We start from the raw sequence: 23,949 nt of genomic DNA, 5'->3' as shown, positions 1-23,949 counted from the left end.
GGGTGTAAAGTCATAACACATAAGTTTTGCCAGCAGCAGACTCTGGTCGATAATGTCAAAGGCCACACTGAAGTCTAACAAAACAGCCCCCACAATCTTTTTATCATCAATTTCTCTCAGCCAATCATCAGTCATAAGTGATGTGCTTGTTGAATGTCCTTCTCTATAAGCATACTGAAAGTTTGTTGTCAATTTGTTTACTGTATAATAGCATTGTATCTGGTCAAACACAATTTTTTCCAAAAGTTTACTAAGGGCTGATTGGTCTGCTATTTGAGCCAGTAAAGGGGGCTTTACTATTCTTAGGTAGCAGAATGACTTTTGCTTCCCTCCAAGCCTGAGGGCACACACTTTCTCATAGACTTAAATTGAAGATGTGGGAAAATAGGAGTGGCAATATCCTCCACTATTATGCTCAATAATTGTCGATCCAAACTGTCAGTGGCTTGTCATTGTTGATAGTGGGCAGCTTGATGAGTGGGCAGCTTGATGAAAGCCAGTCAATATTTAAATCACCCAGAAAAAATACCTCTCTGTTGATATCACATACATTATCAAGCATTTAACACATGTTATCCAGATACTGACTGTTAGCACTTAGTGGTCTATAGCAGCTTCCCATCAGAATGGGCTTTAATGTGGCAGATGAACATGTATGTAACATGAAATCCTCTCTAATCTTTACAGGAATGTGGTTCTGAATATAAACAGCAACACCTCCACCAATGGCATTTCTATATTTTCTATAAATGTTATAACCCTGTATTGCTACCACTTTATCGTCAAAGGTATTATCTAAGTGAGTTTCAGAGATCAGAATATGAATGTCAAATGTTACTAGCAAATTACTGATTTCATGAACCTTGTTTCTTATGCTACATATTTTAACGTGGGCTATTTTAAGTAATTTTCTTCTCGTATGCTTACTTGCTTTCATTTCTTTACTCGGAAGCTTAGCAGCAGTAGATGTGCTCATGTTCTTTATGTTAGTGCAGGGTGTCAGAGTCGTGTGTAGAGGTGTCAGGGAAGTCAGGCGCAGGAGAGTCAAACGGAGTGTAAAATGGAGTATTTTAATGAATGTCCATGGAACATGCTCCATATCACTAAGACGAATAGAATAAAACAAACATGGGTACGAGGACCCGTCGCGCACCTAAACAACAAACACAACACTGACAATAAACAATCTCTGACAAAGACATGAGGGGAAACAGAGGGTTAAATACACAACAGGTAAGGAATGGGATTGAAAACAGGTGTGTGGGAAGACAAGACAAAACCAATGAAAAATGGATCAATGATGGCTAGAAGACCGGTGACGTCGACCGCCGAGCACCGCCCGAACAAGGAGAGGCAACGACTTTGGCAGAAGTCATGACACAGGGTGAGCTGCTCACAGTGTACTTCCTCCTAGGGCACACCGGCTTAGTGCTAACAGTATAAATCTGGTTCATAGGCACATGATTACTGCACACAATAGCTATGGGATCAGTAGAGGCATTCAGGGCAGATAAATGGACATAAATTAACCTCTTGAAGCTAGGGGGAACTATTTTTATGTTTGGAAAAATAATGTTCCCAAAGTAAACAGCCTATTTCTCAGGACCAGATGCTAGAATATGCATATAATTGACAGATTAGGATAGAAAACACTCTAAAGTTTCCAAAACTGTCAAAATGTTGTCTGTGAGTTAAACAGAACTGATATTGCAGGCTAAAACCAGGTGGGACAGGTGGAGGCTCTCAGAGTGAGTTGGTGAGTAAGACGGCCATTGTTCCTCCCGCTGTTATGGAAAAAGCTACACACTCGGTTGATATATTATCGAATATATATTTTAAAAACTACCTGAGGAATGATTATAAAAAAACGTTTGACATGTTTATGTGGACATTATGAAGACTATTTGGAACTTCCGTCTGCGTTGTGGTGACCGCTCTTTCCTGTGGATTTCTGAACATAACGCGACAAACAAACGTCGGTATTTTGGGTATAAAAATAATCTTTATGGAACAAAAGGAACATTTGTTGTGTAACTGGGAGTCTTGTGAGTGAAAACATCCAAAGATCAAAGGTAAATGGTTAATTTGATTGCTTTTCTGATTTGTGTGACCAAGCTTCCTGATGCTAAGTGTACATAATGCTATGCTAGGCTATGGATAAACTTACAAACACTTGGATTGCTTTCGCTGTAAAGCATAATTTCAAAATCTGAGACGACAGGGTGATTAACAAAAGGCTATGTGTCCTTCATAATGTAATTAAAACCCACATGGACTACGATAGAATCAATTTCCATGTCCTGGCGTAGTACATTCGGGAGCAGCTTAGTAATGTAATTTATTCGAGCTCCAGGCTCCAGAAGTCATTGTTTTTGCACCAGGAACAGTCACATTTCTTACCATGGAGCTGCCCAGAATCACCGCTGGCGAGAAGGACGAGGAAATCTGCCCACTCCCACTCTTCTCATGATTCGGAGAACCCTTTATGGATGGGCGAGAGGCAGGATAACTTGAGCCTGTTGCTCCCGGCGCCTGTGGCAGGCCTTGATTTGTTAAAAAAGTTTGAAATATCCAATAAATGTCGTTCCACTTCATGATTGTGTCCCACTTGTTGTTGATTCTTCACAAAAAAATACAGTTTTATATCTTTATGTTTGAAGCCTGAAATGTGGCAAAAGGTCGCAAAGTTCAAGGGGGCCGAATACTTTCGCAAGGCACTGTAGGTGTGCATTTATTGTCTGCAATGACTGCTAATTTAATGAATCTGGTTTTGCTACAAATATTAACTGGTAGAACAGAATAATCTCCAAGAAGAATAAGGGAAGGATCTAGTGGTACCGTCATATTAGTGACCTGTGATAAGATCTGAATAATTGTAACGATCGTCTTCTTCTTCTGACGAGGAGTAAGAGATATCGGACCAATTGGCAGCGTGGTAAGTGTCCATTTTAATATGTAAAACGGAGCACTACAAAGTGAAAGAACAACCGAAAATCGAAACAGTCCCGTGTGGTGCAAACACAGACACAGGAAACAATCACCCACAACTCAAAAGTGAAACCAGGCTACCTAAAGATGGTTCTCAATCAGGGACAACGATTGACAGCTGCCTCTGATTGAGAACCATACCAGGCCAAACACAGAAATCTCAAAACATAGAAAAAGGACATAGACAACCCACCCAACTCACGCCCTGACCATACTAAAACAAAGACATAACAAAAGAACTAAGGTCCGAACGTGACAATAATGTCTTTCCAATAATTGCTTAGTTCAGGGCAGGACAAAAACATGCATGCGTGTGCCCACTCCCATTTTACACCTTGGGAAAAATGTTGAATATTTAGAATTGATCTTATACTGTCTCTCTGGTGTGATGTAGACCCTATGTAAAATATTGAATTGCATCAACTTGTGCTTTGTGTTAAATGAAAGACGTGAGCATCTAAAAAGAGCTTTCCCCATTTCTCATCCTCAAAAATGAGACCAAGGTCATCATGCCACTTCATGCAAGCTTTCAGAGGTCATCATTCCCCAACAGAGCTTGAAGACCAGAGTACATGTAGGAAATGACACCTTTTACCCCTTTCCTTTCCAGCCACAGTTTATCAGTTTTAGGTTTACCCATGGGCTGAATCCTACCTCCCTGCTGAGTGGCAATATAATGCCTAACCTGTAGGTACTTGAAGAAATTAGTTTGAGGTAACTGAAAATGAGATGCCAGTTGTTGAAAGGATAGTAGTTCACCTTCTCTGTAGAGATTACCAAATGTTTTAATTTCTTTGTTGAACCAATAAAATGTAATACCATCTCTCAGGGCTTTGGGTAGGATGGGGTTATTATAGAAAGGTGTTTGTTCACATATAGATCTAAGCCCTTCTGTTAGTTTACAGACTTCAATCCATATATTTAAAGTGTTTTTAATGAAAGGGTTGTTTATGAGACCTAGCAAAGCTTTAGGTGGGCTAATATAAGGTATAGATGCCAATGTAGCAGGGGTCAGACACTCCTCCTCTGTCTCCAAGAGGGTGAACTTATTGTTGTATTTTGCCATACCCACACAGCCTTTAACTGAGATGCCCAGTAATACAACTGGAAGTCAGTTGAGTAAGTCCTCCTTCTGATAATGGTTTGCATAAAGTTGTGAGTTTCACTCTGGGGGGGTTTCCCTTTCCACAGAAATGAAGAAACCTTCCTATTAAGTTGTTTGAAAAAAACTTGGGGAATAGGAAAGGGCAAGGTTTGAAAAATGTACAAGAATTTTGGTAATATATTAATCTTTACACAATTGACCCGCCCAATAAGAGAAATTGGTAAATCCCGCCATCTATCCAATTCTTACCCAACCTTTTTGAGAAGTGGAGTATAGTTCAGAAGGAATTTCAGAAGGAACTTTCAATCCAAGATATGTCATTTTCTGTGGTTTCCAAGAAAACGGCTGGTCTAAGATTGGGTGCTGCATAGCTGCCCTGTTAAAAGGCATAATAGGTTTATTTTACATCCTGAAAATGTCACATATTCTTTTAGGATGTCAACTAATGTTCGGAGTGAAATTTCTGGTTTAGTGAGGTAAAGCAAAATGTCATTGGCATATAGCGAGACCAGATGTTCACTCCCACCTATACGAACACCATGGATGGATGGATGAGATCTAAAAGTTTCTGCCAGTGGCTCTATAGCCAAAGAAAAAATGAGAGGACTAGCGGGACAACCCTGTCTTGTGCGAGAACTGAGAGAGAGAACTGTGAGGAAATGTTTCCATTAGTCAGAATCTGAGCTACCTGACATTTGTACAGTAATCTAATCAGATCTACATACTGTACTTAGGTACAATATTCATCCTCTGTAAAACTTCAAACAGGTAGTTCCATTCAGTGTAGTCAAAAGCTTTTCCGCATCTAATGAAGCCGCCACTACAGATTCTTGGTCATTCTTTACATAATTCTGTCACGCCCTGGCCATAGAGAGGCTTTATATTCTCTATTTTGGTTAGGCCAGGGTGTGACTAGGGTGGGCATTCTGTCCTTTTTTCTATGTTTTGTATTTCTATGTCTTGGCCTGGTATGGTTCTCAATCAGGGACAGCTGTCTATCGTTGCCTCTGATTGAGAACCATACTTAGGTACCCTTTTCCCCCACCTGTTTTGTGGGAAGAGGCTTTATATTCTCTGACTTTGTTCCGGGCACATACGGTTTGTTTTTGTTCTTTGTTTTGTCGGCTTCATTTTTAAATAAAGAAAATGTACGCTTACCATGCTGCACCTTGGTCCAGTCCTTCAGCCAGCCGTGACAAATTCATAATATTATTTAATCTTCTGATATTATCAGGAGACGAGCAGTTTCTTACAAAGCCTGTTTGGTCCATATCAACCAAGTCCGGAAGAACCTTATCCAGTCTAAGAGCTATGAGTTTTGCAAGAATCTTATACAAAGTGTTCAATAGAGATATTGGTCTATACGACCCACAAAGCAGAGGATCTTTCCCAGGTTATAACAAAACTGTGATCAGTGCCTGTTCAAGTGTGTCTGGGAGCTTTTCTGTCTCTATGGCATAATTAAACATACTGCAAAGAGGCTCAATTAGTTTGGGTAAAAAGGATCGATAGAATTCAATAAGGAATCCGTCTAACCCTGGTGATTTTCCCCTAGCAGTGTTGAAAATGGATTCCCTAATTTCCTCTGATGTAATCTCTTTCTCCAAGTGCTCTCTATCCTCATCAGTTAACGTTTGTAAATTGAGTTTGTTCAAAAACTCATGAATTGTGGCAGGGGCATTACCTTCAGACTTGTACAATGTTTCATAAAACTCCCTGAAGACTAGATTCATTTCCTCAGGACTGTGAACAACTGGGGAGTAAAATGAGTATTCTTTAACCTTTTGGTTGTGAAATCACCATACGTCTGTCTACAAGTCCAAAATGTTTAATTTCTGCTTTTAACATTTTAGCTCCCTGTGTGAGGTTGATATTATTAGAGGAAGATCTATCACTGGAAGGGTCCCGTACCAAGTTAAAATCCTCTGCCATTATTACCTCTGATGATGGGCACGTTAACTTCTAAAATATGTCTTGGTAAAATGTAGGATCATTATGGTTAGGCCCCATACACATTCACAATGGTAATGGGCTCCATGTTAATGAAACCTTGAATGATCACATACCTACCCCCTTTGTCTTTAATCTGAGATTGTATCTGAAAGGGGCAATGCTTATTAATGAGTATGGCCACCCTTCTTGCCCGAGAGGTGAAAGATGAATAGTACACTTGACCCACCCACTCTCTCTTCAGTGTATCATGCTCAGAGTCAGTCAGGTGTGTCTCTGGAAGAAGAGCTATATCAACCTTATGCTGCTTTAGATAATTCAGACTGTTTGCGCTTGACTGGGCATTTAGTACAGTCATTCACAATGGTAATAGTGTCATAAATGTGTAGTTATTAGGTGCCAACATCTTTAAAGAAAATAAGAAATAGGGAAAGAAACAAAATTGTATACAACGTGTATAAAAGGAAATTATGAAAGCATAAAGTAGTAAACATCTCGTGAGCTAATACCCTGACCCTACCACAAACCCTGTGCCGCGCGGCGACAAAAGCGATGACCACAAACGCACCCCAGCGGGTCAGGAAAAAAGACATCAAGCTATGATGTATAAATGAAAACCTTTACCAGACGATAACTATCATCTCTCAAATATAAAATAGGGACAAGTATTTAAACAATCACCATTCTCCTGAGTTCACCCTCCCCCCAGAAATATTATAAATACACACATGTACGCACATACACAAGTGTAAAGCTATCAGCTAAATGGCAATTAGGCGGCCCGCCAGTGAGTAGCTTATCCCTGTCTCGGTATCACTAACGATTGCAAACATCTCGAACAATAAACAAGCAAGCAAACGTAAAAGAAGCTCAAATTCCCTGAAGTAATGTAAACAACATAGTTAGGCTTGAAACCCAGTCAAAAGTCACATAACTATTTAACCACTGGACCTCTGTGTAAAATAAAAGTATAAGTATACAGCAAAACTTTAGCTACCTGGCATAGTGTGGATGTATAGTAGCTATAGCTACAGCCTTGTAAACTTAGCGAGCTGGGTAAATAGCACAGCCAACATTAGCTATGATCCAACTTTACCTCGCCAGTCATTATCACGCTAGCCATCTAGCAGGCCAGCCAGCCAGTCGATCATATGAGTAATTTTGTTGTTTCCTCATGTGCTAACAGTTCACTATCCACTGTATCCAAGTTCAAAAGACAGTTCCTTGGGGTGTAGTAGATGTGAACAAGTCAGGAAGTTCTTTCCTCATGTATGTTTCAGCCATCTTCACATAGTCAAATGTACGCTCACCATTCTTGGTTTCGATCCACAAAGTCGCTGGGTAGCACAGGCCGTATGCCAAGCCAGCCTGAAGCAGAAGTCTCTTCAGTGGGGAGAAAGCCATCCTCCTATTGTGTAGTGTGGGAGAAAGATCCGGAAAGATCATGATTCTGGCATCTCCGTACTTGAGCTCTCCCTTTGCTCGGGCAGCAGAGAGGATGCGTACAATGTCCTGGTACCGTTAAATGTAATGACAAATGCTCTGGGTGCAACCAGGCCAAGCAGCACCTCTGTAGGGTGTGATTGGGCCCTCTCGATCTCCAGCGGGAATTTCGGGAATCCATTCCTGTAGAAAGGAGATTGCGTCTCTTCCCTCCACGGCCTCCGGGAAACCTTGAAGTCTCAAATTTGAGCGCCACATCCAGGATGGCAGCCTGGTGGTCAGCATGGTCTTTTTCTAACTTTGTCACTCGTCCCTTTGTGACTTTCTGGTCTTCATGGAGTTTATCGACCAGTACATCAATTTTGCTGAGGTGTTCAGAAATTGTCATTTGGATTTTTGTTATACCCTTGTCCATCTCCATTCTGAACCATGCTAGTGCTTCTTCCGAGCTAGCATCCGCCAAGGCCGAAGGAGGGCTGTCAGAGAGGGGCATTTTTCCATGCCTCATCTGAGGTTTTGACATATTGGACATCTTTTGCTTTGGCGATACAATAGATGTTTTAACTTCCTACTCACTGTTAACGAACAGGTAAACCATGTCAAAATGCCTTAAAATTGTTTGAAAGTTTGAGGATGCTACGCAGATGCGTCTTGTTAGAGCATCGCCATTGTTGGAAGTCCCCCACTTCCTCCTGTATTCGTATTTAATGAATATTAGTTGTGTTTCAATCAAAAAATAACAAACCGAGTGTTTTCCAGCTTACAATGTTAAGCTGCACACTCTGAAGAGCTCAGGGTGAGTAGATGAGCTCAGGGCGAAAATCTCCTTCCAGAGAGACATCAGGTACTGTAACATACTTGTTACGCAACAGGACAGTTAACCTGCGCTGCCCTCAAACCAAAGCACGCTGCCTGCTAATTATCTATAGGTTGTTTCAACTTGTCCATTTCAAATTATTTTCTAACAAGTTTTTGTATTAAAAATAAATAAACAACAGTTTGAATTGAGGTGTGTTCCGCCTCCTCATTAATTCACATAAGAAGTAGCCCATTTCACTGTTGCGGACAATTTTATGTTTGAGGCTTTACTGAGCCGGAGAAACTTCTCTCTTCTTCCAAGCACTTCCCCAGTGTTTCCCCAGATCAAGTATGAAGACATTGCACATCTCGAGTCAGAATTGTTCAAACTTTTTCACATTTTAAGGCTAGCGCCCGCATTGCCTTCATTGTTGTTTTCCTTACAAATTGGACTTAAGACAAATAATAACTTTGTAAATTTGTGCGTTCCTATCAAAGTCAGTGCCTAATTTTCTGTATATTGTGTTGTTGCTTCTAGAGTAGCATTCTGTTCATTCGATTCATATGGATCGTAATTTATTTACTGTTTTATTCACGTTTTCATGTACTGGTGACAAATCATGCGTTCCGATTCCTGCATAGATTATAAAGGTGTAAAATACTTTTTTGAAGGTTTTACTATTTATGATGAGCTAATGCTAAGCTATTTGCCAGCTATGTGTGGCGCCATATTTGTTGACAACATACAATGCATTCTGTTTGTCACGTAAGCATCTGTCAGATAAAATATGTTATAACAAGGGGTAGTTCACTCGACTGACTTATGGTGCTGTCAAGACAACTGGGAACTGTGAAAAATACGAGGTCAAATCATGACGTCAGCGATCTTCAGGTCGAAAGGTCTAAGCTCTAGAAAGAGGCCCGAGTTCCTGAGTTGGAATTCTGAGTTGGAAGACCGTTCAAAACTATTTTTCCCAGACGGAGCTTGTTTTTTTATCGAGTTCCCAGTTGTTTTGAACGCGGCATCAGATTGTAAGTATGGTACCACAGGGTTGCCAGCTCAGACCTCACTTTCCAGGGGTTTTATTTTAATTTAGCGTAGAAACTTATCCTGTATTTGCCCCCCATTTATTGAAAAATCCCCCATCATAGTAATATTTCCCGCATCATATCCCCCCACGATACCTTCCCCCATTTCTGCCCCCCATAGACTTGAAAACCCCCCACAAATGAAACGAACCCTCCCCCACATCTGGGGTGATGATCTGTGAGGTGATAACATTTTATTTGCTTTGTGATTTCTCAAAAATGGTAAATGAATTGTTAAGTCATGTGCTCCGGTTCTTGTATACACTGTAATAAGTACATCAAAGATTTGTAATATGCTGAAAAGGGGCCAAACTAATTTCATATTTTTCAGACAATGGGCACTGCTATCTTTGAATTTGACTTTGTTTGTTTGCGTCTTATGGTGAATGGCATTCTGGGTTTAGTGAGTTTTCTCTTGTCTAACATAAACTAAGATGGCTGCCATCATAAAGAAAGTACCTGCTGTTTGTTAGCTTAGCTGACACACATCTCTTTTCTAAACAATATTTCATTTCTCCCTTGTACTCACCAGAGCTGTGGTACATTGTAAACAACTCTCGCTATTAGGTGGCTAACTTATGTTTTGTTTTTTGTCAGCGCAACCTGTTATTTAGATTGGTTTATGGGATGAGTTTGGCTGTGGATGTGTTCCGTGTGATGTTTGGATGATAAAGTTTTGCATTTATCTTTTACAATAAAAGGTGAAATTGAGGCATACATTTACGAATACCTTTATTTCCCAGCAGTACAAAACATTGTTTAGATGCTTTTCAGACAATGCTGTTTAGACACATTTGTTGCATCATACGTCCTGTTGCTACTGTTCCAATCACATATTTGTGATGGGTCACTGCAGGCACGAGTCAACAATGATCACAAATATATGACCGTACACCTCGAAGGGTTAATATGCAGGAATATTTCACTTTCTCTGGTCATAGGAGTAACAACATGAATTGGTGCATGAGGCTGCATGACTGTGGAAGACTGTGTCCCCTTTTCTCAGGGGAGGGAAGGAGAGGAGAGACGGTGAGCCGGGTGAGAGGCAGCCTCACTGCTGCTCCCTCCCTCACTTCACTCAGACTGACCATCAGATGTGCAGGCCAATAGGCTCACAATAGGCTAATTATTTTGCTCACTCAGCTGTGCTTCACAAGTAATACAACAAATGATCTATTGCCAGTGTGATCATATACCTTGAATTTTGAAATATAATTTCAAAATGGTCTGAGAAGAACAACATTGGCAGGGCAATTCAAGCATAGCTAATATGCAGTGATAGTGTATTGGGCCTATAGCCTACTGCACAAAACCTCATTGCTACATAACTGTTTTTAATTGTTTAAGGATGCCTTACATTTTTTAAGTCATGATTTAAAAAAAAATCTGATCGGTAGATCTTGAATTGCATTTTGACTCAGAAAGTGATCTTGACTCAGAAAAGGTGTGTGACCACTGCATTAGAATGTCGCGTTTATAGATGTTGAAGACTATATTTCCCAGCTGCCCCACCAACAACATCAGCTGTGGTGAAAGCAGCTGTGTGACCCAAGACTGGCGCTACAATGCCACTGTGATATGTGCGTGCGTGTATAACTGCAAGCCTCAATCAAGTTCATCTGTACTCATATAGCACATGTCAAACAAAACGAGTGCAATCCAATGTGCTTCACACGAAAGGAGGAAACTATGAATAGGTGAACCGTGTGTGTATGTGCCTTCTGGGATGTAGACAGCTAGCTCAGTGCTGTCTCTCTAACAACATACACTCCCATATTCCCATCACAAAGAAAAACAAACTACACCGCCAGGTGAAAACCATCTGTTGTGTGGTGTCTGTCTGCACTCAGTGTGTTTTTTTTTACTGCTCTCAAAAAGATGCCCCTCCTGAGATCTGAGATCTCTTTAATGATGTAGAGGATTTGGAGGCCTCGTCCTACTCTCGCTCTCTCCAGCACACAGCCTTATGTAATGATTGTGATGCTTATGTAAGCAGAGAGAGAGAGTAGTCAAGTCTTTGTTGTTCCTCAGCAGCTCTCTGCCCCCTGCAAGCCATCACAGCTCCCGGAGCGCCCAGGTCAATCCTGCCTGATCCAGTCTAGATTTAAAAGTCAGTGATTTTAGGTGTGTGCGTGTGCGTGCGCGTGTGTGTATTTATTTGTGTGTGTGTGTACGCACAAGCATGGGTGGGTGCTTATGTGTGTGTCAGGTTTGGCTTAAGACTGAATAGATTAGAAAAACAATAAAGAGCATCCTGTTTTGTGTATCTAAGTTATGTATAGAGTACATCAGAGATATAACCATCCACCAAAGTCATGACAACAACCAAAGCCCTAAAGGGACAGATGTGGCCAGAGTGTGAAGGTCTCATGGGTAACACGCCATCCACTTAGGTCACACTTTGATGTCATACACAACGGTGATAGGTCATCTTAAGGTCACATACTGTCAGTGTCACATGGAGCAAAATTAGCACCACACACATACAGAAATCCCGATTGTTAACAGGTTTGGACCCAGAAGTAAATAAGGAAGCTGACCAAATTTCACAAGAATGTACTTTAATGTTGTGCAATGTTCTTTTGAGTAAAACCAGATTGTATTCTACCCCGCGTAACGTTTTTTTTAACAGTAGTTACAACAACCGTGGCTCCTCTAACACCCCTTACAGCACTTATGATGTCCTAATACTGTGTCATTCTCACTTTTTTTGTCAGTATGGCAATATGCACTTAACCAGACTTCTGCATTATGTTCAGTAGTAGATTCTGTATATCCAGCAATGGCTTATGCAGACAAAAGCATATTGTTTTGAGCCATCAGAAAGAACATGGAGTAGACTTTAGTGTAGGGCCAAATAAGGGACAGAGCACTCAAAGCTATTACTGTGGCATCAGAATATTCACAGAATCTATGCTGAGATTACTCTATGTGTCACGACTCTGACCGAAGGTGGCTCCCCTTCCCGTTCGGGTGGCGCTCGGCGGTCGTCGTCGCCGGCCTACTAGCTGCCACTGATTCTTTTCTCCCCCTCCTTATGTGTTTATTGAGTACACCTGTTTTGAGTTGGTTATAATTAGTGAGGCTTTATTAGTCAGCCGGCCCGCCTGGTTCTTTGTGCGGGATTGATTATTGTAACCCTGGTGTTTGCATTAGATGTACATGTTTGTGTATTTAGTGCTAGACTGTTTTCGTTTCCCTGTGTCTGTTGCATTTGGTTTGAGCACCCGTAAGTGGGTTGACCGTAGTTCACCGTGTGTGCATTAAAGTAGCACTTTATTAAACTCTGCTTTCCTGCGCCTGATTTCACCCTCACGACACCCAGGACCTTACACTATGAATGACCTCATCCCCATGGTAGCAATATCACTTTTTCACATAGGGGGCATGGGTCGATGGTCTCTAACTGGCAGTACTTACTGTAATGCAATGTTTACCAACCGCAGTCCTTGAGTACCCCCAACCAGGGTTGCAAAGGGTCGGACATTTTCCATGGGAAGTTAAGCCTTGAAATTTGGGGAATTATGCATAAATTCATCCAAAAAGTTAGTTTATAACAGTGAACCTTTTTTGTGGGACACACATAAGGCAATTCTAGGTCTTGTGGCATATTTTGGTTAAACTATCCCCAATTCAATGGAATTGCAACCCTCCGCATGCACAGTGGATTCTTTCATCACATGTGAGGTGCACTCTTCCATCACATGTACAGCTAATTCTCAAGATCTTGCACACTAATGAGATGCTATTGAGCCCACACTACTACACTGTTTGAGCGAAGGACTACATGCTTTCTGGTAAGTTTTGATTACAATACTGGGTGGGGTGAATATATTTTATATGACATACATGATTTTTTGTTAACTTGTAAATAGTAGCCTACAGCAAAGTGTGTTTATATATTTTTTTAACTTGTTAACAATTTCTGAAGTTAGTTTATGCTAACATGTGGGTTTTAGCTTGCTTGATCCAGCTAACTGAGGAGTGTTAATTCACCTGTTTCCATAATCTATCTTACAAAGGATAATCTAAATGCTTAACTATCTGTACATGGAATTGTATTTGGATTTTTTAAACATTTTTTTTAATAATCTTTACAGGAAAATGCCACGGGCACTATCTCATGTGTGGATACATTTCACTGCAGCTAATGTAGAAGGAAGAGCTGGGTATATTATTGTGCCAAATCATATGTGAAGAAGCAACAAAGATGCAGAATCATCTGGCCAAGTGCACAAAGTTCCCTCAGCGCTCACAACAAGCAACCTCTGACAAAAGTCCCTCTACTTATATTCGAGGTGAAAATGATGAACAGACACCTTATCGATGGCAACAGCTCATGGTCCTCATGTTTTTTTTACTCAATGGAGGAACGTAGTCAGAGAAATTCTGATGAATGTCTTGCTCGAGCTGTGTATGCAACTGGTTCACCGCTGATGCTCACAGGCAATATGTATTGGAAGAGATTTCTGAATGTTCTTCGCCCAGCATACACCCCTCCAACCAGACATGCTTTATCTACTCATTTGCTAGGTGCAGAGTTCAAGTGAAGGTTAAGCAAATCATAGAGAAAGCAGACTGTATTGCAATCATCTCTGATGGGTGGTCGAATGTTTGTGGGCAAGGAATAATTAACTACATCATCTCCACCCCTCAACCAGTATTCTACAAGAGCACAGACACAAGTGACAACAGACACACCGGTCTCTACATTGTAGATGAGCTGAAGGCAGTCATCAATGACCTTGGACCACAGAAGGTATATGCACTGGTGACAGACAATGCTGCGAACATGAAGGCTGCTTGGTCTAAAGTGGAGGAGTCTTACACTCAGATTAAGCCCATTGGCTGTGCTGCTCATCCATTGAATCTGCTCCTCAAGGACATCATGGCACTGAAACAATGGATACACTCTACAAGAGAGCCAAGGAAATGGTTAGGTATTTGAAGGGTCATCAAGTTATAGCAGCAATCTACCTCACCAAGCAAAGTGAGAAGAATAAGAGCACCACATTGAAGCTGCCCAGCAACACCCATTGGGGTGGTGTTTTCATCATGTTTGACAGTCTCCTGGAGGGGAAGGAGTCTCTCCAAGAATGGCCAGATCACAGTCTGCCGATATGGACAGCCCCATCAAGAGGATCCTCCTGGATGATGTATTTTGGGAGAGAGTGGTAAGCAGCCTGAAACTCCTGAAACCTATAGCAGTAGCCATTGCACAGATTGAGGGAGACAATGCCATCCTGTCTGGTGTTCAGATTCTGTTTGCAGATGTAAGAGAAGATATCCGTACTGCCCTACCCACTTCACTGTTGTTCCAAGTAAAGGAAACTGCAGTTCTGAAATACATCAAAAAGCATGAAGACTTCTGCCCGAAGCCCAATCACGCCACAGCGTACATGTTGGACCCCGAGTATGCTGGCAAGAACATCCTGTCTGGTGCATAGATCAACAAGGCCTATGGTTTCATCACTACCGTGTCTCGCCACCTTCGCCTGGATGAGGGCAAGATTCTTGGCAGTCTGGCAAAGTACACTTCCAAGCAAGGGCTTTGGGATGGAGATACAATATGGCAGTCGTGCCAACATATCTCATCAGCCACCTGGTGGAAGGGACTTTGTGGATCTGAGGATCTTTCCCCTGTTGCATCCATCATCCTCCAAATCCCACCAACATCAGTCGCCACAGAGCGCAACTGGTCCTTCTTTGGGTACACACACACCAAAGTACGCAACAGGCTGACCAATACAAGGGTTTTAAAATTATTGGCCATCCGGGCAAATTTGAGGCTTTTTGAGCCTGACAACGAGCCTTCCTCAACAGGGTTGGAAAGTGAGAGTAAAGATGAGGCCTCAGAGTCTGATGTTCAAGAGGTGAACATTGAGGAGATCCAGGAAGAAGACATGGAAGCCTGAGAGGAAGACAACCAAAGCTTTAGTTTCTAGACTGTCATTTTACAGATGAATGTTGAAAACATTTGGGGGAGATGTGATGGTTCATTGGGGATCATTCAATATTCCCTTACTTTTGTTGTTCAGTGAAATCATCCCAAGTGAAGAGTCAACTCATTTAATTAAAGTTCAATTCGTAACTAAATATTTTTTTTTTATTTCTATTGGAAGGATTTAATCATTTGCAATTATGTCTACTTAAGATAAGGTAAAAGGTTGATGTTTCTGTCTCCTTGTGATATGGTAAATATATCCAATGCAAAAACCATCTACATTTAAATGGTATTAATATTAATTTGCATATATTTCCATTAATTCTCATATTTTCCCGTTAATTCCCACGGAAAGTTTCCCTCCAAATATTCCCCAAAATGTGCAGCACAATTTTGTTGTGCCTCGGGTAAGCTCACCCTATTTATCTAATTGAAGGCTTGATGATTAGTTGAGAAGTTGAATCAGGTGTGCTTGTCTGGGGCTACAACAAAAATGTGTACTGTTGGGAAAACTTGAGAACTGGAGTTGGAAAACACTGCTGTAATGTATGTGGACGTGTAGCTTTGTCCTTCCTGCAGGGGTGTTTTCTCCCAATGCCAGGCTGAGGAGTGTCTCTGTGGGCATGACCTGTCAGTCTGGCTTCCTCCTCTCCAGCCCTCCACACACCCCTCTCCTCTCTAACCCTTCACACTCACACCTCTTAAGGCTTAATCTTAACTGGGAAACCAGTGGCTGCTGCTGATTGGCTGAATACCCGTGGTGTGGTTGGAGTTGACAACAAGGAAATATGATGTCAAGTTTTGGAACTACCGGTCATTTTTGGGAAAAGATATAGAAAGCAAACTGTGCATAAATACGCCTACTACACTTTTGCATGTCAAAAACCGAATGACCACTGCTGAACATGCTGCCACTGTTTTGAACATATTAGATTATACTATACTGGACAAAAATATAAACACAACATGCAACAATTTCAAGATGTTACTGTGTTACAGTTCATATAAGGATATCAGTCAATTGAAATAAATAAATTAGGCCCTAATCTATGGATTTAACATGACTGGATGGGCCTAGGAGGACACCCACTGGGGAGCCAGGCCCAGACAATCAGAATTAGTTTTTCCCCACAAAAGGGCTTTATTACAGACAGAAACACTCCTCGGTTTCATCAGCTGTCCGGGTGGCTGGTCGCAGGTGAAGAAGCCAGAAATGGAGGTCCTGGGCTGGCGTGGCTACACGTGGTCTGCAGATTTTAGTCCGGTTGGACGTACTGGCAAAATCTGTAAAACGGCGTTGGAGCCAGCTTATGGTAGAGAATTTAAAATAAAATAATCTGGCAACAGCTCTGGTGGACATTCATGCAGCCAGCATGCCAATTGCACACTCCCTCAAAAATTGAGACATCTGTGGCATTGTGTTGTGTCCTTTTATTGTCACCAGCACAAGGTGCACCTGTGTAATGATTATGTAATGAGCATTTCTGGGATCTCTACATATTTATATATTGCGTTTATATTTTTGTTCAATATATTTAGAATGAACAGCTAGCTCATGAACAAACGAGTTCACCAGGAAGAACGCAACAAGCATACAGATGCAATATGTGTAACACATTATCTAACTGGAGATAGCTAGCTAACATATAAGGGGGAACTGCCCCAAAGAAATCGCAGGATTTCATAGAATAAATTATAACAGAAGTCATAAACAGCTCAATGCTTGAAGTACAGCGAAGAGCTGCTGGCAAAACGCACGAGAGTGCTGTTAGAATGAATGCTTACGAGCCTGATGCTGCCTACCATCGCTCAGTCAGACTGCTCTATCAAATATCAAATCATAGACTTAATTATAACATAATAACACACAGAAATACGAGCCTTTGGTCATTAATATGGTCGAATCCGGAAACTATAATTTCGAAAAACAAAACATTTATTCTTTCAGTGAAATAAGGAACCGTTCTGTATTTCATCTAACGGGTGGCATCCCAAAGTCTAAATAATGCTGTTACATTGCACAACCTTCAATATCATGTCATAATTACGTAAAATTCTGGCAAATTAGTTCGCAACGAGCCAGGCTGCCCAAACTGTTGCATATACCCTGACTCTACGCAAGAGAAGTGACACAATTTTATCTGGTTAATATTGCCTGCTAACCTGTATTTCTTTTAGCTATGCAGGTTTAAAAATATATACTTCTGTGTATTGATTTTAAGAAAGGCATTGGTGTTTATGGTTAGGTACCGTCGTGCAACGATTGTGCTTTTTTCGCAAATGCGCTTTTGTTAAATCATCCCCCTGCTTTGCATCGATTATATGCAAAGCAGGACACGCTAGATAAACTAGTAATATCATCAACCATGTGTAGTTAACTATTGATTATGATTTATTGATTGATTGTTTTTTATAAGGTAAGTTTTATGCAAGCTAGCAACTTACCTTGGCTTCTTACTGCATTCGCGTAACAGGCAGGCTCCTCGTGGAGTGCAATAAGAGGCAGGTGGTTAGAGCGTTGGACTAGTTTAACTGAAAGGTTGCAGGATTGAATCCCGGAGCTGACAAGGTAAAAATCTGTCGTTCTGCCCCTGAACAAGGCAGTTAACCCACCGTTCCTAGGCCGTCATTGAAAATAAGAATGTGTTCTAAACTGACTTGCCTAGTTAAATAAAGGTTAAATAAAAAAATTAATGGAAACAGGATGCACCTGAGCTCAATTTCGAGTCTCATAGAAAAGGGTCTGAATACTTATGTAAATGAAGTATTTCTGTTTTTAGTTATTTATTTAACTGCAAACATTTTTAAAAACCTGTTTTTGCTTAGCCATGATCACGTATTGTGTGTAGATTAATGATTTTATTTAATCCACTTTGGCTGTAACGTAACAAAATGTGGAAAAGGGGAAGGGGTCTGAATACTTTCTGAATGCCCTGTATGCTTTCATACTGCTTCAATACAAAGAGCAAAAGATCATACTGGATAGAGCTTGATCTTCTGTTATGTGTTTTAAGACTAGGAAGAATGACATGGTAAAAGGTGCCCCAAAAGGGCTTTATTCAGTTGATTCATAATTCAACAAAATACCACTACCACTACCAAGAATCACTGAACTGAAATAAGCTGATGTGAACTCCAACACAAAAGCCCTCTCTTTATTGATGGAGAGAGCTATTTTGTTTATCTAATCATCTTGCCAGCTCTTGTTTTGTTGTTGTTGATGTAGTTATTTGTTGGTTGGTTTTTGCTGGTTGGCATGTGGTTGAAGTATTTGTAATGACTCGCACCATGTGTGTGTGCCTTTGTAAATGTCTGTGTGTTTGTGTGTGGAGCTCTTAGTAGTGAAGCCATACTTGTTAGTTGTGCTGTTGGCAGCAGGGTTGGTGGGGTGATGTTAGTTGTGCTGTTGGCAGCAGGGTTGGTGGGGTGAGTGGGTCCCTGAGTGGTTACCCTGTATAAGAGTAGGCAGCACTAGTCCAGCACTGGGTACAGAGTGGACAATAGCCCTGGGCCTGCTTGCTTTGGCTGCAGAGCCACTGTGTAAAATGCATTCCGGTGTGTTGCCTACTGGGAGAATGTTTCTGTACTGCACTTAAGGGATGGTGGTAGGAAGGGAGGGATCAACCTAATTTTATTTGTCACATGGTCCGAATACAACAGGTAGACTTTACCGTGAAATGTTTACTTATGAGACCTTCCCAAAAGTGCAGAGTTAAAAATAGTAACACAAGAAGAATAAAATACACAAGAATGAAGCTATACTGAACACAAATATAAACGTAACATGTAATGAGTTGGTCCCATGTTTCATGAGCTGAAATATCCCAGAAATCTTCCATACGCACAAAAAGCTTTTCTCTCAAATGATGTGCACAAATCTGTTCACATCCCTGTTAGCGAGCATTTATCCTTTGCCAAGATAATCCATCCACCTGACAGGTGTGGCATATGAAGAAGCTGATGTTTTCTTGTGTCTTTTCCTTTTTCCTCTTTAGTTCCTTCTCTTGGTTTTTGGTGCATTGGATGAATGGAATTCATTTTATTTTTTATTTTTTCTTCCTGGGGAACTGTGGGAGGTGTCTCGAATGGTTGAGGGACAGCTATTGGGGAACTGTGGGGGGATCTTGGAGGGTTCGGGTTCCCGTTTTTTTGGCCTGGTGGTATAGCGGTCAACATGCCCTTGAGCAGGGCATTGACCCTGTGTAACGGTATTCGTCGTCTGAAGAAGAGGAAGAGGAATCATCAGACCAAAGCGCAGCGTGATAAGTGTTCATGCCTTTTATTGGAACTGAACACAATAACAAAAATAACAAAGAGAATAACCGAAACCGAAACAGTCCTAAGGTGCAAAACACTAAACAGAAATTAACTACCCACAAAAACCATGTGGGAAAAAGCTACCTAAGTATGGTTCCCAATCAGAGACAATGATAGACAGCTGTCCCTGATTGAGAACCATACCCGGCCAAAACAAAGAAATGCAAAAACATAGAAAAAAATAACCAAAAACTAACACTGGTTAGAGCCAGTTCCTCTGTCCAGTGTCTGTGTTCTTTTGCCTATCTTTTCTTTTTATTGGTCATTATGAGATGGGTTTTTATTTGCAACTCTGTCTAGAAGGCCAGCATCCCGGAGTCGCCTCTTCACTGTTGACATTGAGATTGGTGTTTTGCGAGTACTATTTAATGAAACTGCCAGTTGAGAACTTGTGAGGCGTCTGTTTTTCAAACTAGACAATCTAATGTACTTGTCCTCTTGCTCAGTTGTGCATTGGGGCCTCCCATTCTTTCTATTGTGGTTAGGGCCAGTTTGCCCTGTTCTGTGAATCGAGTAGTACAAAGTTGTATGAGCTCTTCAGTTTATTGGCAATTTCTCGCATGGAATAGCCTTCATTTCTCAGAGCAAGAATATACTGACGAGTTTCAGAAGAAAGTTCTTTGTTTCTGGCCGTTTTGAGCCTGTAATCGAACCCCTAAATGCTGATGCTCCAGATACTCAACTAGTCAAAAGAAGGCCAGTTTTATTGATTCTTTAATCAGGACTACAGTTTTCAGCTGTGCCAACACAATTGCAAAAGGTTTTTCTAATGATCAAGTAGCCTTTTAAAATGATAAACTCGGATTAGCTAACACGATGTGCCCCATTGGAACACAGGAGTGATGGTTGCTGATAATGGGCCTCTGTACGCCTATGTAGATATTCCATTAAAAAAACATAAATTTCCAGCTACAATTGTCATTTACAACATTAACTATGTCTACACTGTATTTCTGATCAATTTGATGTTATTTTAATGGAAAGTAAAAATAGCTTTTCCTTAAAAAAACAAGAACCTTTCTAAGTGACCCCAAACTTTTGAACAGTAGTGTACATCTGTGCTCCTTCGTCTTTTCTCAAATGTGGTCATATTTCCCTTGTTTTTGTCTCCCACACATGGCTTGGCTCTCTTTGTCACTCATCCCGCTCTCCTCTCTATCTCGCTCTCTCTCTTCTCATCCCCCCTCTGTCTCTCTCTCTCTCTCTCTCTCTCTCTCTCTGGGGCCTTGTCAATTCCTATGAGTTGAGATGGCTGTGTTGTGTTTGGGCACTGAGGGCAGACTGAAGATAGCTGACTCACACAACCTCTTGGGTGTTCAGAGTGAGAATGTCACCGCGCATTGAGCAGCCATCAACACGCATGCACACACACTGCTCCACTCACAAATACACACAAACAAACACGCAATCATGGCAAGGCTATTTTTAGGTCCTGTCACTCAAATAGACTGTGTATGGTTGTGCCAGTGCACGTGTCTCTTCTGCACCAAATGAGACTGTGTTTCTCCCTGTTTAGTAATATATGTGTGTGTGTTTTCTCTCCAGCGTTACATGAGTTCCCCACAGACCTGTTCACCAACCAGGAGCGCACAGAGGGAGCGGTGGCCCTACACGTCCTGTTTGTGAGTGTCCAACCCCTCAACACACACCTGTACACATACTCTACTATACATACACTTTTGCCACGCTACCTTCCACTGACTGTGTGATGCACTGACCATACATTTAAAAGCAGGATTATTTTTATCTCTGGCTGGCTGGGGTGCGACATGTTGGACAGAGGCTTAGCTGACATACGAGGCCACTGGCACAGAGAGTGTCTTGGCTTAGGATACTTTTGCGCAAAAGACAGACACATTGAACTAAGGGACACTATTTGTGCATCACATGAAGAAACTCAAGGTTCCAGGACACTGCAGAGATCACCAAGTTTGTTCATGCATTGGTATGTGTTTTTGTTTTGTGCTATACTCCTCTGTAGGCCATGTACATGTTCTATGCACTGGCTCTGGTGTGTGACGACTACTTTGTTCCCTCTCTGGAGAAGATATGTGTGGTAAGAAGGTTATGCACTATTCTTTAACAGGGTCGGGGTCAATTCATTTGGAATTTCAAGGATACAGTTCTTCTTTTCAAGATGTGCTTTTTACTCTCTGTCTCTCTCTCTCTCTGTCTCTCTCTTTCAGCGTCTACATCTTAGTGAGGATGTGGCAGGTGCAACCTTCATGGCAGCCGGCAGTTCAGCTCCTGAACTCTTCACCTCTGTTATCGGTGAGACATGTACAGACACACGGATAGACACATCTTTGTCATTTATTAGACACATTCCACTTGGCACAAACTGATTGATTCAATGTTTTTTCAACGTAATTTGTCAACATATTGTGACGTGGAATCTACATTGGTTTGGAAAAAAGTCATCAACTGTTGTTTTGAGGGTGACATTTCAACCACAGGATTATGTCATCATTGTAACCAATTTTCAACATATTTAGACAGGGTTGGTCTATGTTGAATTTTTACCTCTGGAACAACATCATATCTTCAACCGATTAATCGGCCGATTTTTTAAAATGTATATATATTTATACACACATTTTTGTAATAATGACAATTGCAACAATACTGAATGAACAATGAATACTTTTATTTTAACTTAATATAATACATATTATGGGCTTTTGGATGGGTGTTCTTAAGGTGATTCCACAGGAGGTGGTATTTTTTGATTTAGCCGTTTCTGACCCCATGCTTACATCTTTATCACAAATAAGACACATTGTTTTCCCTGGTGCCAATTCCATGTAATAGTCCCACACTGGTGCTCTGCTTTTCTCTGCCATCTGTAAAACACACACAGCTCTGAAGTGACAATGATACTGAAGAGTCTGCTTAGGAGACAAATACTCTCAACTGTAAAAATAGAGTTCAAGTTGCCTGTGATGAATGTTGAAAACAAAAACTGTAATTTCTACATGCAGGAAATCCTATTTTAATAATGGACATGGTAAGAATTGACCAGCAAAATCTGAAAAGCGGTTGCTTTATTCATTTATTCCAAAGGATATTTTTAGATTAACTTAAAATAAGGTCTGTGTTTCGTGTAGGCTTACACCACGTTGCCAATTTTATAACTGTGTAGATATCCATAGGACAAGGTAACTGATCAATATTGGCTAAATATAAGCGAAGAGTGGATTTATGAAAATATTTTGACAAACGTTACCTTATCCTAGTGAGATTTACATGGGTATCAAAACGCCAAGGCGGTTTCAGCCTGCACGAAACACAGACCTTATTTGAAGTAGATCAAGACATTCTCTATGGAAGACATAAACGGTAAAATAACCAAGGAACCCCTTTCAAGTTCAGCCGCAAGTTATTCGAGGAATTATAACGCGTTGACTATTTCTCTCTAAACCATATACCTTTGACTATTACGAGCCTGCTGCTGCCTACCACTCCTCAGTCAGACGGCTCTATCAAATATCAAATCATAGACTTAACTATAATAAACAGAAATACGAGCCTTAGGTCAAATCCGGAAACTAACTATCACCTCGAAAACAAAACGTTTATTCCGTTCCGTATTTTATCTAACAGGTGGCATCCATGAGTCTAAATATTCCTGTTACATTGCATAACCTTCAATGTTATGTCATAATTACGTAAAATGTTGGCAAATTAGTTCGCAAAGAGCCAGGCGGCCCAAACTGTTGCATATACACTGACTCTGTGTGCAATGAACGCAAGAGAAGTGACACAATTTCACCTGGTTAATATTGCCTGCTAACCTGGATTTCTTTTAGTTAAATATGCAGGTTTAAAAATATATACTTGTGTATTGATTTTAAGAAAGGCATTGATGTTTATGGTTAAGTACACATTGGAGCAACGACAGTCGTTGATTGATTGTTCTTTATAAGATAAGTTTAATGCTAGTTTGCTACTTACCTTGGCTTACTGCATTCACGTAACAGGCAGGCTCCTCGTGAGGCAGGTGGTTAGAGCGTTAGACAGGTTAACTGTAAGGTTGCAAGATTGGATCCCCCGAGCTGACAAGGTAAAAATCTGTCGTTCTGCCTTGTTCCTAGGCCGTCATTGAAAATAAGAATGTGTTCTTAACTGACTTGCCTAGTTAAATAAAGCTTAAATAAAGGTGTAAAAAATAAAATAATAATAATCGGCAAAATCAGCGCCCAAAAATACAGATTTCTGATTGTAATGAAAACTTGAAATCGGCGCTAATTAATCGGCCATTCCGATTAATCGGTCGACCTCTAGTAGTGATGCAGTGCCTCAGACGGCTGCGCCA

General features: G+C 40.9%; 1 protein-coding gene across 1 annotated transcript in view; it reads left to right on the top strand.

Moving 5' to 3' along the window:
• The window catches only part of LOC139381201 (sodium/potassium/calcium exchanger 3-like), a 125,013-nt gene that overhangs the window by 85,267 nt on the left and 15,797 nt on the right, over positions 1 to 23,949 (top strand). The window contains exons 3-5 of the mRNA XM_071124644.1: positions 21,180 to 21,256; positions 21,616 to 21,690; positions 21,821 to 21,905. Of these exons, the coding sequence (XP_070980745.1) occupies positions 21,180 to 21,256; positions 21,616 to 21,690; positions 21,821 to 21,905 (237 nt within the window). The remainder of the gene's footprint in view (positions 1 to 21,179; positions 21,257 to 21,615; positions 21,691 to 21,820; positions 21,906 to 23,949) is intronic.

Source organism: Oncorhynchus clarkii, chromosome 23 (assembly GCF_045791955.1).
Source record: "Oncorhynchus clarkii lewisi isolate Uvic-CL-2024 chromosome 23, UVic_Ocla_1.0, whole genome shotgun sequence".
NCBI lineage: Eukaryota > Metazoa > Chordata > Actinopteri > Salmoniformes > Salmonidae > Oncorhynchus > Oncorhynchus clarkii.
This window is presented reverse-complemented; position numbering and strand designations above follow the sequence as displayed.